The sequence below is a fragment of the Pholcus phalangioides genome, unplaced genomic scaffold, assembly GCF_987345545.1.
Source record: "Pholcus phalangioides strain wild (caught in Gottingen) unplaced genomic scaffold, Ppha-v1.0 ptg000032l_1, whole genome shotgun sequence".
Taxonomy (NCBI): Eukaryota; Metazoa; Arthropoda; class Arachnida; order Araneae; family Pholcidae; genus Pholcus; species Pholcus phalangioides.
Window position 1 is genome coordinate 4,664,656 of NW_028301622.1, and position 13,837 is coordinate 4,678,492.

A 13,837-nucleotide genomic window follows, 5' to 3' on the forward strand; every position below is an offset into this window, starting at 1 on the left:
GGCTAGTCAAAGAAATAAGATGATTTTATTTTTGTCGGTCTGCAAATTAATTTGCCTATTTATTTATTTTTTGTCATTCCTTAAAATTATTTCTCTCATTTTTTTCGCCAGTCTGCAAATCATTTTTCAGTGAAACTTCAACTTTTTGAGGAACACTGATTTAGAATAGAACACTACGTACAGAATACGTAGTTGAAATTCACAGCCTTTATTACTACTTTTTTAGTTTTTACTTAACATAATTTTACCTTTAAAACTAGAAATTGAACCCCTCAAGGTGCCCTGACAGTTTTCACGGCACTCACGAAATAACAGCACTAAAACAATAAATAGATTATTCATGATGATAACGGGACTTCTAACCAAAACGATCTGTGGAACAGAGCCGGCCTCTGGGCCACAGAGCGTACAGGGTAGATGAGAAGTTCTGGACAGATTTTAAAAATAAATAACAAATCATCCAATTGTTATAAAAAAGGTGCAGTTTGCGCTAAAATACTTATCATAGCCTAGAATTTTTTTTTTCTAATATAAATTAAAAATAGTTCAACTTTCATTCAACAGGTGGTGCTGCTGTAAAAAGAAAAAAAAAATGTAATAACATAAAATTCAACAAGACCAGTGCGTAGTTTAATCTTTGGGACAATATTTGCGTTACATAAAACTATCGCATTTCAATATGGGCGCCCTTTATAGCTCGGGCTACATCTAAACAGGAGAAAGGATTCTCATGTTGAAATGTGGCAGTTTTATGTAGCGCAAATGCCATAATTACGCAGTGTTTGTGTGGTATTTTATATGAATTGTAGTTTGTTATTAACTTTTAAAATGTGTCCAAGACTTCACCCAGTATTTTGGAAAACATTCAGCTTGAGATTTTAAGGGTGTGAGGGGCTCTTCAGTTACGATGATGGAAATCAAAATATTCAAAAATACGGTATATAGTGCGTGTGCGAGCGTGCGTGCGTGCGTGCGTGCGTGCGTGCGTGCGTGCGTTTAAATATAAGCAGTTAAACAAGGTTTGCCCACTTCAACTATGAGAATCTAAATAACTTAAGAGGTTATAAATGATTGGCAAACTTAATTCACTCCAGGAAGAGGAATAGTGATTATACTGAATGTGTAAGTGTATTACCGTCGGTTGAGGGCATTATTTGCACATATACGTATATAAGTACATTATCAAATAATAATGATAAACGATAATTATAATTAACGATAATTAAATCCAGCCAAGTTGAAACTCACAAATTTTCTTAAAAAGTAATGCCAGAAAAATCACCTTACCCATCATATTATAGAGTGACTGTGGCTGGTAATGCTCCGGCATCTTATGTACTGCCTCTTGATAAATCTTAATGGCATCCTGGTGATAAAAGAAAAAAAAATCTATAAATTGATCATTCAAAGCTAAAATCCACTCATGATAGTCATGATCTGTACGCAAGAAGGCAAGATTAAATATTACACACAGCATTATTGAATTTACGTACCGCGTACGAGCCTTCATCAGCGTATAGACGTCCTAGATTGAAAAGAGCCGATATCTTCGTCGTTTCGTGCATTTTGGGGTCTTTCAGTCCGCTGCTGTCCAGTTGTGCACAGTGCCGGTATACCTGATAGGAAAACATTGAATGTAAATAATTCACATTCGAACTTGAACGGTTGGAAACCATTTTTAGGGAGGGTTGGTGCACGATCTTGGCTCCCCATATTTGCTTATGTGAAAACTCTCCATTTAAGGAACATTTAAATATTTTCTATTCACTTTAGGCACTCAATTTTTTTCACTCAGATATTATGGATATTTCCATATGATTTGTCACAAGCATTTAGGAGTTTAATTGTTGGTTATTTTTTCTCGAATTTTAACTTCAACAACATGCAACTTTTTCAAAAACCATCAAAATTTACCCATAGTTTGTGCCATAAAAATTTATTAAATATTTTGAGTAAAAAATCCTCGCGTCAAAATACGCAACACCATAGTGCTGAGACGCACGGAAAGTTTCAAGACATTTGAATGAGGAATGTTCGAAAAAATCATTCCTTATCTAACAAAAAACTTAGTTTTGAGAAAAGAGTATTTTTACAGAAAACTAAATATAAGCATTATAATGCCTGCCAGTAGTTTGAATTAAAATATTTTGCAGATATTTTTAGTATAAGGTACAACAAAACCTTGAACACAGTTAGATATAGGAAATTTCATAGTATTTGGAAATTGAAAAATTCGATAAAATGTGTTTTTGTTTTAAATTTGCGTGCACCAAACCCCTTAAAAATATACTGATCTAGAGCCAATCATCTACGAGTAATCAAGGAGTTCAATGAACCGCTAGATAAAGCAATTATGTAAATTAATTATTGCAAAGAAATTACCTCAGCCGCTTCTTCTTTCCTGCCCAATATCGCTAGAACCAGTCCCAGGTTTAAGTGAGCCACTACGAGAAGAAAAATAATTAGTTTTTATTCCAAGACATTGCATAGCATTTTATTTTTTTACAAAATGCATTTAACTAATTGTAATACTACTCATATATTAAGCACGTTTTCGTTTAAAAATGCCAGTATTTTCTATGTAGGCCAATTTAACTTGATTGGTTTTGTGGTGCGTTTGAGTTGGCACATGTCATTCGTAAGATAGCGTATGGGTGGGACGAAGTGAGGGCCCTTTTGAATGGAACTTTCTTTGTAAATCGGGAAGTGACAGTAGAAGGTTACACGGCTCTTGGGTTTCCAACTGGTGCTCCGAGACAGCTATGTCCGGGTTCCGCATGATCAAACTCCACGGGACCCTTAAAAATCCCGGAACCCAGAAACCTTTCAGAGCAGAAAACTTTCTTTTTTTACTGATATTCGCAAAGTTGTTCGTTATTTTGAATTTTAACGAGATTGTTTAAAATAAAATGCTGGGTTTAAACAAAATGCAGATCACACTCTGGGAAGACTGAACAACTTAGAAACAGACCAGAATGCCAGATTTGCATGACCAGAAACCCCAATCTGATCAGCTGGAGGATAAACGACGAGGCAGAAATGACAAGTCAATAATGGATAGGAAAAAACTCTATATTTAGCGATACTTTACAAGAGGACAGTGTGTGTACACGTTAAGTTTCACAACAAGTGCTCAAAGTTCTCGCCATCCACGTCGCAAGAATCTCCGTCGCAGCTACAAACGTCTACGAAATGCCGGGTATTTTTGAAAGGGTTCGAAAAAACAAAAAAAGACACCGCGTTTAGGAACCAATTCGGTGGCATCAAGCACTTTATGCAAAAAGGAAAAGCAAAACACACCTAAATGTTCCAAATGGTAAAACAGAGGATGTTAAAAAAATAAATAAAATACCCTTCAAGTCTCTAAACGAAGGGCTGCGCTTTCTCTAAGGACGACTATCATCTAATGTCCATACGTTTCTTTTAAAAAGATACTGGACAAGAAAATACTCAATACTTGGAAATTGAGGATGATGTTTCTTGGAACTCTATCACCAAGAAAATAAAAAAAAAACGCAGGGTAATTCCCAAATACTCGCAAAAACATTTAATCGAATGTATTCTACTTAAACTGTTTCTACTATCTCATACCGTACACCAAGAAAATGGCGTGTCATTCTTCCGGTCGTACTTCGGCGACAGTATTCGTAAGAGTCGCAAATGACGTAGAAAACAGTAATAAGAACGAAAGCAAAAATGCAGTCAAATACGATGTAGTTCGCATGAAAATATACGACTTCTTCTTTTCTCTCGTATCCCGTTTAATACCTTCAAATGATTGCATTGAAAACGGGACATAATTCTGCGATAAAATAAAAAAAAATAATAATTTGTGTTCTCGTAATTACGAGAATTTTCAGATACAAGAAACGATTTTTTTGTCTTGTTTCCCAATGTTTATCGTCCTGGAAAAGAGACAAAAAAGGCATAAAAAACGCATCTTCTCTTTCACATTTACGATCAGAAACGTACTTATACGATCGATTTCTCTTATATACACATTTTTTAAAACTCGCTACACATTTTTTCTTCTTTATGTTTGAACCTCGTTTAAGAGAATAAACGTAAAATTAAAAAAAAAATACATTCGTATAATACGTTTGTTGGCGAGTTTTTTTGCTTCTTCTAACGATTATTATCGTAATTTACAAGTGTTTATCGCGTGGCTGATGAAAGGTTTAAGATGCATGCGAGAGCTATTTAATGTGCGCGAAAAGGCTTTTTTTTTACTATTTCCTTTTACTTGAAATGTTTTAAATCTTGGAAAAATGTTCGACAAAGTGGTTGAGAAGGAAAATGGATGTTTTTAAAGCTATCGGAGTGGAAAATTCTCGTAAAGTTGCGATCCATTTTCTTTTCGTCTTTTCGGAAACTGGAAACTGTTCAAGTGCAAGAACTGACACCTTAATACTTGCATTGCCAAAAGAATACATAGGTTATTTTCGGAACCTTATTGAATATTGAACTTATATTGGGTCCAAACATTGAAAACAATTTGCAAACTGGAAAAAAAAAAAAACCAAGTGAACAAGAGAAATGATTTGTGGACCGACAGAAAGTAAATAAATATTTGAAATAATTTGCGGGCCTGCAAAAGATAAATACATATAGGAGGAATACTTTGCGGTCGGGCTGACGGCAAAACCAGAAATAATAACGAATATAGAGAAAGTGTTTAATTTTTCTTACTCTGAAATCATGGAGCAGCTACACAGATTTGGCGACATTTTTTGTAGACCGGTGCCTGAAGAATACTGGAGTTTGCAACACAATGACAATATTTGTATGAACATGATTCACTGGGATATTGTAAACAAGAACACACCGCATTAAGTAACCGATTCGGTGGCATCAAGCATTTTATTTTTATGCCAAAATAGCATAACATACTTAAATGCTCCAAATGAAAAAACAGATTGTATCGTGCCTGATGTTGTAATCTGTAAGGAATGTCATGCAATGATTCTTATTTTCTCTTTAGAAAAAGGCACCGGATAAGAAAGTGCTTAATACTTTGTATTGGAAATTCAGGATAATGTTTCATGGAAGCAAGAGGAAATAATAATAATAGAGGATAATTCTCAAATACTCACAAAAACATTTTATCGAATGTTAAACTGTTTCTACTACCACATACCGTACACCAAGGAAATAGCGTGTCTTCCTGTCGTATTTCGGCGACGAGTAATTGTAACAGTCGCGAATGACGTAGAAAATAGCAATAAGAACGAAAACACAAAAAAGCAGTCAAATGCGATGTAATTCGCATGAATTTACGGCTTCTTTTCTCTCCTATCCCGTTTAATACCTTTTTTGCCCCTTCAGATGATAGCATAACACTAAAAAGGAGACATGATTCTACGATAAAGTAAAAAAAAAGAACCGTTTGTTTTCTCGTAATTACGAGAATTTTCAGATACGAGAAACGATTTTTTTTTGTCTTGTTTTCCAATGTTTATCGCTCTGAAAGAGAGACAAAAAAGGCATAAAAACGCATCTTCTCTTTCACATTTACGATCAGAAACGTACTTATACGATCGATTTCTTTTATATATATACATTTTTTTTAAAACTCGCCATACATTTATCATCTTTATGTTTGAACTTCATGCAAAATAATAAGTTCAAAATAAAGAAAAAAATTTATGTATAATACGTATGTTGGCAAGTTTTTCTCTTGTTTTAACGATTATTATCGTAATTTACAAGTGTTTATCGTGTGGGTGATGAAAGAATAAGATGCGTACGAAAGCCGTTTAATGTTCGAAATGGCTTTTTTTTTTCTTTTACTTGAAATGTTTTAAGTCTTGGAAAAAAAAGTTGCACAAAGTGTTTGAGAAAAAAATAAATGTTTTCAAAGCTATCGGAGTGGAAAATTCTCGTAAAGTTGCGATTTTTTCTCTTCTTTTGGAACTTGTTCAAGTGTAAGAAGTGGCGCCTCAATATTTGCATCGTCAAAAATATGTATAAAAAGATCCAAGTAATTTAATATCGGACTTTTACCGGTTCAAAATAATGGAAATGATTTGCGGACTGGCAAAAAATAAGTGTAAGTGACATTAGGAGAAATAATTTGTGGACCGACTAAAAATAAATATGAGTAACCATTTGTGAATCGGCAAAAAATAAATAAACACAGAAAATAATTTGCAGACCTGCAAAGAATAGGTATAAGCCTACAGGAGGAATAATTTGCAGACCGGCGGACAGAAAATAAAGAAATAATAACAAATAGAGAAAGCATTTCATTTTTTGAACCTGAAATCACGTAGAGCTATACGGATTAGGCGACTTTGCGGATTTGAAGAATACTTGAGCATACAACCAAATGGGCACTTTTATGGACATAGTTTACTGGGAACTTGAAAACAAGAAGACACCACATTAAGGTACCAATGCGATGGCATCAAGTATTTTACGCGGAAAAAGCACAACACATTTGAATGTTTCAAACAATAAAACAGATGATGTTATGCTAAATGTTAAAATAAAACCCTTCAAGAGTCTCCAAATGAGCATCCGTACTTTTACTGTAAGGACCGTTATCTAATGTTGCTTATTTTTCTTTTAAGCAGACACTGGATAAGAAAGTACTTAATGCTTTATATTGGAAATTGAGGATGAATGTTTCCCGGAACTCCATCACCAAAAAAAACAAAAGAAAAATAATAATATATACTAGGTAATTCCCAAATACTCGCAAAAAAACGTTTAATCGAATGTATTCCACTTAAACTATTTCAACTACCTCATATTGTACACCACATGGCTTGTCATTGTTCTGGTCGTATTTCTTCGACAGTAATCGTAAGGGGTCGCAAATGACGTGGAAAATAGTAATAAGAGGAAAACAGAAAAAAAAAAAACCAGTCAAATACGATGTAGTTCACATAAATTTACGACTTTTTCTTTTCTCTTCTGTCCCGTTTAATACTTTTTCCCCCCTTCAGATGATTGCATAACATTGAAAACGGGACATAATTCTACGATAAAGGAGAAAAAAAAGAATCGTTTGTGTTCTCGTAATTACGAAAATTTTCAGATACAAGAAACGATTTTTTTCTGTCTTGTTTTCCAGTGTTTATCGCTCTGAAAGAGAGAGACAAAAAAGGCATAAAAACGCATCTTCTCTTTCACATTTACGATCAGAAACGTACTTATACGATCGATTTCTTTTATATATACATTTTTAAAACTCGCCGTACATTTATCTTCTTTATGTTTGAACCTCATACAAAAAAAAAGTTCGAAAATAAAATGCATCTGTAATACGTATGTTGGCAAGTTTTTCTCTTGTTTTAACGATTATTATCGTAATTTACAAGTGTTTATCGCGTGGGCTGATGAAAGATTTAAGATGCATACGAGAGCCGTTTAATGTTCGAGAAATGGCTTTCTTTTCTCTCTTTTACTTGAAATGTTTCAAGTCTTGGAGAAAAAAAAAAAGTTGGACAAAGTGTTTGAGAAAGAAAATGGATGTTTTTAAGGCTATCGGAGTGGAAAATTCTCGTAAAATTGCGATTTTTTTTCTTCCTTCTCGTCTTTTCATCTCTGGAAACTGTTCAAGTGTAAGAAGTGACGCCTCAATATTTTGCATATATACGTATGGATATTTTTTTTTTCCACATGTATTACATTCTAGAAGTTATTGAATATTGGACTTGAGGTATTTTTGTTTTCATTCCCTTAAAATGTAGGTTCATGAAAGTCAATAAATATAGGTTTTTTTGACTCATGCTATTTCCTCTAGCATTTTAGGTGCACAAATGTGTTTTCTGTAATCGATTCGGCACTTTGTACCAGAGTTTCAAACGCAATATTTTTTGAAAAGAGTGAAGAAATGCTTCTTTAAACCCCCCCTCGGAAACTCGATACACATATTTACGGTCTAAAAACCAAATTAAGTGTATATCATCCGTTTCTCCGTATATATTGAAAATTTTAAAAAAAATTGTGATCACATTTTTCCAGCTCAGTGTTCTCCAACTGCCGGTCCACGAAACATTTCGTTCAATTCATATACCTGCAGCATTATTTTAGATTTAATAAATAAAATACAGTCGACACACTGTATGTGTTTGTCTATTTTTTGCCGGTGCTCAAATTTTTTCCCCTATTTGTGTAATTTTTGCCCGTCTGAAAATTATTTCTCCTGTTTAGCTCTTTTTTTGTGTCGGTCCACAAATCCTGCTCCGAAACTTTGGATTTTCCTCTTACTTATTTTTTTATTGTTTGCCGGTCTGCGAACTAGTTCTCCTATTTATGTTTTTTTGGCTTGCAAGTTTTTTTCTTCCATTTGTGTAATTTTTGCCGTTCTGGAAATTATGTCCCTTTTTCTTGTCATTTTTTTTTTTTTGCTGGTCCGTAAAATATTTTCCCTGGTTTCTTTTCCGCTCCGTAACTTGATTTTTTTCCCCTTATTCAGTCAATTTTTTGCCGGTCCACAAACTGGTTTCCGTATATATGTTTTTTTGGTCCGCAAATTTTTTCTCTTGTTTGTATGATTCTTGCCGGTCCGCAGATCCTTTCCCCTTTTCACGTTGTTTATTTTCTGCCGATCTGCAAATTCTTTCTCTTGTTTATGTCTCTTTTTCACTGGTCTGCAAATTATTTCTTCTATTTTTATTTTTTGCGGACCTGTAAGTCATTGCCCCCATTTGTCTTATTTTGTTTGTCCAAGTTCTTTTTCTCCCATTTATTTATTATTTTTTTTTATTTATTCATTTATTTTAAAGAGCATTGGTCTAGCTGTATTTTCGAGATCATGTGTAAAAGTTCTCAGAACTGTCAACACGGATAGATGCAAAATGGCGCTCCATTGTGCATCTCGTTATCGCACATAAGTAGAAACGGCATTCACTGGTTGCAAGGGAACACTGCAGAAATGGTCTGCTAACGATGCGTTGAAGCCGTGGACCCTGAGAGTGGAATTACCCTTTGTACACACCTTACTAGAAATGATGGAAGATTCATATATACGTATTAGTAAATACAGTATAGTATGGCATCTATACATACTTGCTAATCTAGGCCTGAATTGTATGGCAAGCCTGTAACTTAGTAGCGCTTCGTCGTACCTTGCTTGTTCTTGCAGTAGAATTCCCCTGAAGGAAATGAAGCATATATAAATAAAACTAGTAAATCAAAAATTTATTAATTGAATTAATATCGATTATCTATAATTCTTAAAATGCCGTGCAGATTGCGTAAACATCACATTCTAATCGGGTTTTTTTTTTGGTTCTAGCTAAGGTGTGTGATTGTCCTCTCACATTGAGCTCTATAATAGTGTTGCCCTCCCCCACCCCCGGTAGGCTAGGAAGGGTCCAGGGGGTGATAGAAGCCACAACCATAGGATCTTATGGGTTCGCTTGAGTTGGGGGGGGGCGATAAGAGAAAAAAAAAAATCCTCAAGAAGGTGGGGGGGGGCGATGGAACAAAAAGTTTTGAGTTTTAGAAACTATGCTGTAGAACAGTGGTCCTCAACCTTTTTTGGCTCGCGGAGCCCTTTTCGGGTTGTAATTTCTATGGCGGAGCCCTATTTACCAAATGCCCTGTTGAACCCAATTTTTATGGCGGACCTTTGTAGACCTCTTTTTTTAATTTAACTATAAAATTTACTGATTTATTTTATTTTCCTCGAGTCGCCGCGGAGCCCCTGGGAAGTGCACACGGAGCACCGGTTGAGAATCGCTGCTGTGTAGAAGATAAATGCTTGTCCAAAAAGACACTAATGAATCTAGCTAGCGCGGATCCGAGACGATGTGTCGGGAGGGCTGAAGGGTTGAGAGGAGTGATCTTTCCTATCCCCTCGAACTGGATCCGTGCCTGAGCGAAGGAAGACGTTCAGCTGCGAATGAAGTGGAAGCAAGCATATTCTGCCGTGAACTGAGTGGAGGCAAACATCTTCAGTTGCGAATGAAGCGGACACAGAAATCTTCACCTCCGAACGGAGCGGAGGCAGGTGGATACAGGGTGATGTGTCGAAAAAGTGATTCATTGTATGCCCCGTATTTTACGGGACAGACAAATTTATTCTCCATACTATTCTGCTCTTGCGAGAACGTTCGCCCCCTCCCATCGCTCCACCTCTGTATGCGCCCTTGGCATTTAGTAATGTTCACATGTGGAATTTGAGTGCCATTTATTTCAATAATTGCGTCAGGAGGTATGACATTTTTGTCAGTGATCCAAATGAAGATCGATTTGTTAGCGTCAAGTTCGACTCGAATGTTTTAACACCAGTTGACAATCTCGTGCGTATATAACACCCTTCAGCACCCTTAGAGGCGATAGGACAATCATTAATTTTAAAATTTTGAAAACATTGACTTATTCGCTACCTGGCAAGTTTCGAAAAAAAAAAAATTGGTTTGTTAGCAGCTTCAAACCCCTATATATATAAACATTACTGTACTTGTGAAAACGCCATCTATTATCACGAAACATAATAGAGGCACAGCAATTCGAATTTTCAATTTGCAGTTGAGATGGGGGTAAATTTGATTGTCCGCGCACTTGAAAATCAAAATGCAAAAATGAATTCGTATTTGAATACTTACAGGTTGTAATGTACATCGGCCATATTCGCTCGGTAACTCAAGGCTTTCTTATAGGCCCATTCGGCTTCCATTTTTTTGCCCTGAGAGCTCAGTATGTTTGCCAAATTTCCATAAGCTAATAAGAAAAAAAGAGAAGAAATCGAATGAGTAAAAACTGCACAGAAAAAATTTCAAATTTGCATGTTATTATAATTTTCTTGTATATTCCAGAAACAAATTTTATTGGACATTTATTGGACTCTTGTGGGATTTGAAATAACCTGAAGTACATAATTTTTTTATGCAATTTTTCCATATTCCTCATTCGAAAGAGAAATATGATAAATTTCTTTGAATGTTTGAATACGCATATTTCATAGAATAATTTTATTTTTATGTGGTGCTATTATAAATTATTTAATTATATTTGAATTTGATAACTAATTTTGCTCCAATTAATAATAAAAAAGGAAATTATGATAATAGTAATAGTAGTTATCTTTAGTTTCAGCAAAAAATGCTGGGTAGGTGAGAAATAAATTTTTAAAATTAATAAAAATATCAACGAAATTAACATAAAAAGGTGCGGTTTGCACCAAAATACTTATCAAGGCCAACACACAATATCCGATTATGGGGGAACAAATTCAATTGCCATTTTACAACGTTAGTATACTGAAAACTGACGAAGCATCAATATTAATAAAGCTTCCCGAATATCATCAATCTCATCAATCATCAAATTGGAATGAAAATGGCATTTAATTACAATGATCGATTATTTTTACTTTTCACTAGGAAAGTTAGCTCCCTCTATTGGCTCAACAGAGGACAAAAAATAATTAATTGTGCGTATTGAAGACAACTTGAATACTTGGAGGCCAGTAACTGTTCTCAATTACATTTATCTTGAGTTTGTAACATATTTTCTATTAATTCCAAATGTTTCATACAATAAAAACATTGACTAATGTGTATACAATGGAACCTCCCCTTAACGGACACCTCCCGTTAACGAACACTTTTTTTGATCCCCGGTCCCGTGGAATAGGGCTTTAAAGTATATCACTCCCCGATAGCGGACAGTAAGATCTAAGCCGAACCCTGAAACATAACTCATAAATCATATAAACCCCAGAGACACTAAATTGCTGCTCGCGAGTTGTTAATGGTTGCTGCCTGGGCCAAGATGTAAAGTTGATTATTATTATTATTATTATTATTTATTTATTTTATTTTTTATTTTATTTTTTTTATTTTTTTTTTTTTTGTGGAGAAAATAAATGCTCCCTTCGGGGAACCCCGTATGGCGAACTATGTTTGCCGAGCCGGGGGTTGGTATCTCTTAACTCATAAATCAGGTTGACCGCTGTTGTTATGTAATGAGAAATCTTTAATTGCCACCTAAAAATAGTTGCTAATTGTTGCCAAAAGGTTGACAATTGTCACTAAAGAGCAACAGTTGTCGCCAAAAGGTTGGCAATTGCCACTAAAGGTCAGCAATTATCGCCAGAAAAGTTAACGCTGAAAACGTTTCTACATACCTATTGCTAGTGGGGGAAAATCGATGCCCGAGTGGCGTGGTGTTAGGAAGCTCGTCCTCATTTCCAACCCCATTAATGGCAGTAAATTGCGATATGGACAGAGTTGGTGTTTTGGAAGTAGTGGTGGAAAATAAAGGTTACTCCTTTCTAAGCACAATGAGTTAAAATACATTTCACGGGAAAAAAGATAAGTAAATGTAAAGAAAAAATTCGTAACAAGTTTCTTAAATTATCTTCATCCATGGTTTCAATAAAGGTTACAAATTACAAAAATACTTTTTTTTATAAAAAATTGGGGCAATTTTAATGTAGATAGCCGAAAATAAATGGAGATACTGGAATGTCCCGTAAAATACGCGTGTCATATAGTCACCTCTACTTCCAAAAAACAGTAAATTCCAATACAGTATTAATGTATACCAGATTTATAGTTGTATCATCGAACTTTCCCTCGTCACCACCGAAAGTACTACACATCGAAAACTTGCCAAGTCGGGAAGAAAAATTCATAAATTTCAAACTACACAAGATGACAAAATTATTGGCTACAACCTACGTATATTCCGTCATCCTATCAAAAAATATAATACCTAAAGTTTTAAGGTAAGTGACAGTAGAGCTGTACGAGTGTACATCATGTATTATGGATACACACATTTCTACATTTTTCTCCCTTTATATTTTTAGAGCCCAAGTTTCAAGAAAAGATGGCTTCCTGAAAATTTTATTATTATTTCTTTCTTTTTTTTTCTTGGGAATTTTAAACTCACGTCATTCTTATTTTCCGTCTAAAATGAGAAAAAAAGAAGTAAAATAAAATTTCTTTTTCCTCGTGCCGAAATGGGGTTCATGCATATTAAATTTCACTGCTATGCACAGAATGTCATGGCCTATGTGGTGGGCAGGGAAAAAAAAATTACATATGCATAAGTTGATGTCAACTTTAACCATAAACTTCCGAAAAACCAGAATTGCGTTCCAAGCAAAAAAAAAAAAAAAAATGGTGCCATCAACGCCACCTGGTGGAGTACAGAACCAACTCGTAGGAACTGAAATTGATCAAGCCATGGCGTGAATAGAAAAGAAAAAAAATTAGTTTTTCCTCCCCGAAAAATAAGTTTATTTTTCTTATAACGTCAAAAAACAAGCGTAAGACTTGCAGGAAAATTTTCTAAAATCGTGGATTTTGAATTTTTTAAAAAAAAAGAAAATTTTTGCCGAGACAGATTATGAGCAACAGAGAAGCGAAAATTTTTCTGCTTGGAAAATATATTTTTCTTTTCCTTAAGCTAATTCAGAAAATTCTTCAAACTTATTAAAACTGGAAACAAGTAAAAATATTAAAATACATAAATTTCTCTCTTCGAAAAAATTTAAAAAATAAAATTACTCACAAGATGCTTCGAGAACTTTAAATCTTCTTTTCAGTGGAAAAATAATAATTGTTAAAAATGTGGAAACATTTTTTTTTTTTCTGAAGCAAACAACTTCACTTTCGTTGGAAGATTTAAAAAAAAATATATTAATAACAAAACGAAACAAATTTGTACAAATATTTTAAATATTTTTCTCTTTCAAGTGTTGGAATATTTATCTTTATTCTTGATAATACATAGTTATTACATTGATTAAATTAAATTTCAATTTGTTTTATTTGATTGTTAGTGTTAGAAAAAAAGATTAAAGTTTGGAATATGTTGAAAGTTTATTGTTGATTATTGAATGAAAAGAAATGCTTCATATAAAAAATAA

General features: G+C 34.3%; 1 protein-coding gene across 1 annotated transcript in view; it reads right to left on the reverse strand.

Moving 5' to 3' along the window:
- Tmtc2 (Transmembrane O-mannosyltransferase targeting cadherins 2) overlaps nt 1-13,837 on the reverse strand; it is a 432,809-nt gene that overhangs the window by 9,171 nt on the left and 409,801 nt on the right. Inside the window, exons 6-10 of the mRNA XM_089253117.1 lie at nt 10,563-10,677; nt 9,019-9,104; nt 2,383-2,444; nt 1,494-1,616; nt 1,288-1,366 (exon numbers count right to left, since the gene is read on the reverse strand). Coding sequence (XP_089109243.1) covers nt 1,288-1,366; nt 1,494-1,616; nt 2,383-2,444; nt 9,019-9,104; nt 10,563-10,677 — 465 coding nt within the window. The remainder of the gene's footprint in view (nt 1-1,287; nt 1,367-1,493; nt 1,617-2,382; nt 2,445-9,018; nt 9,105-10,562; nt 10,678-13,837) is intronic.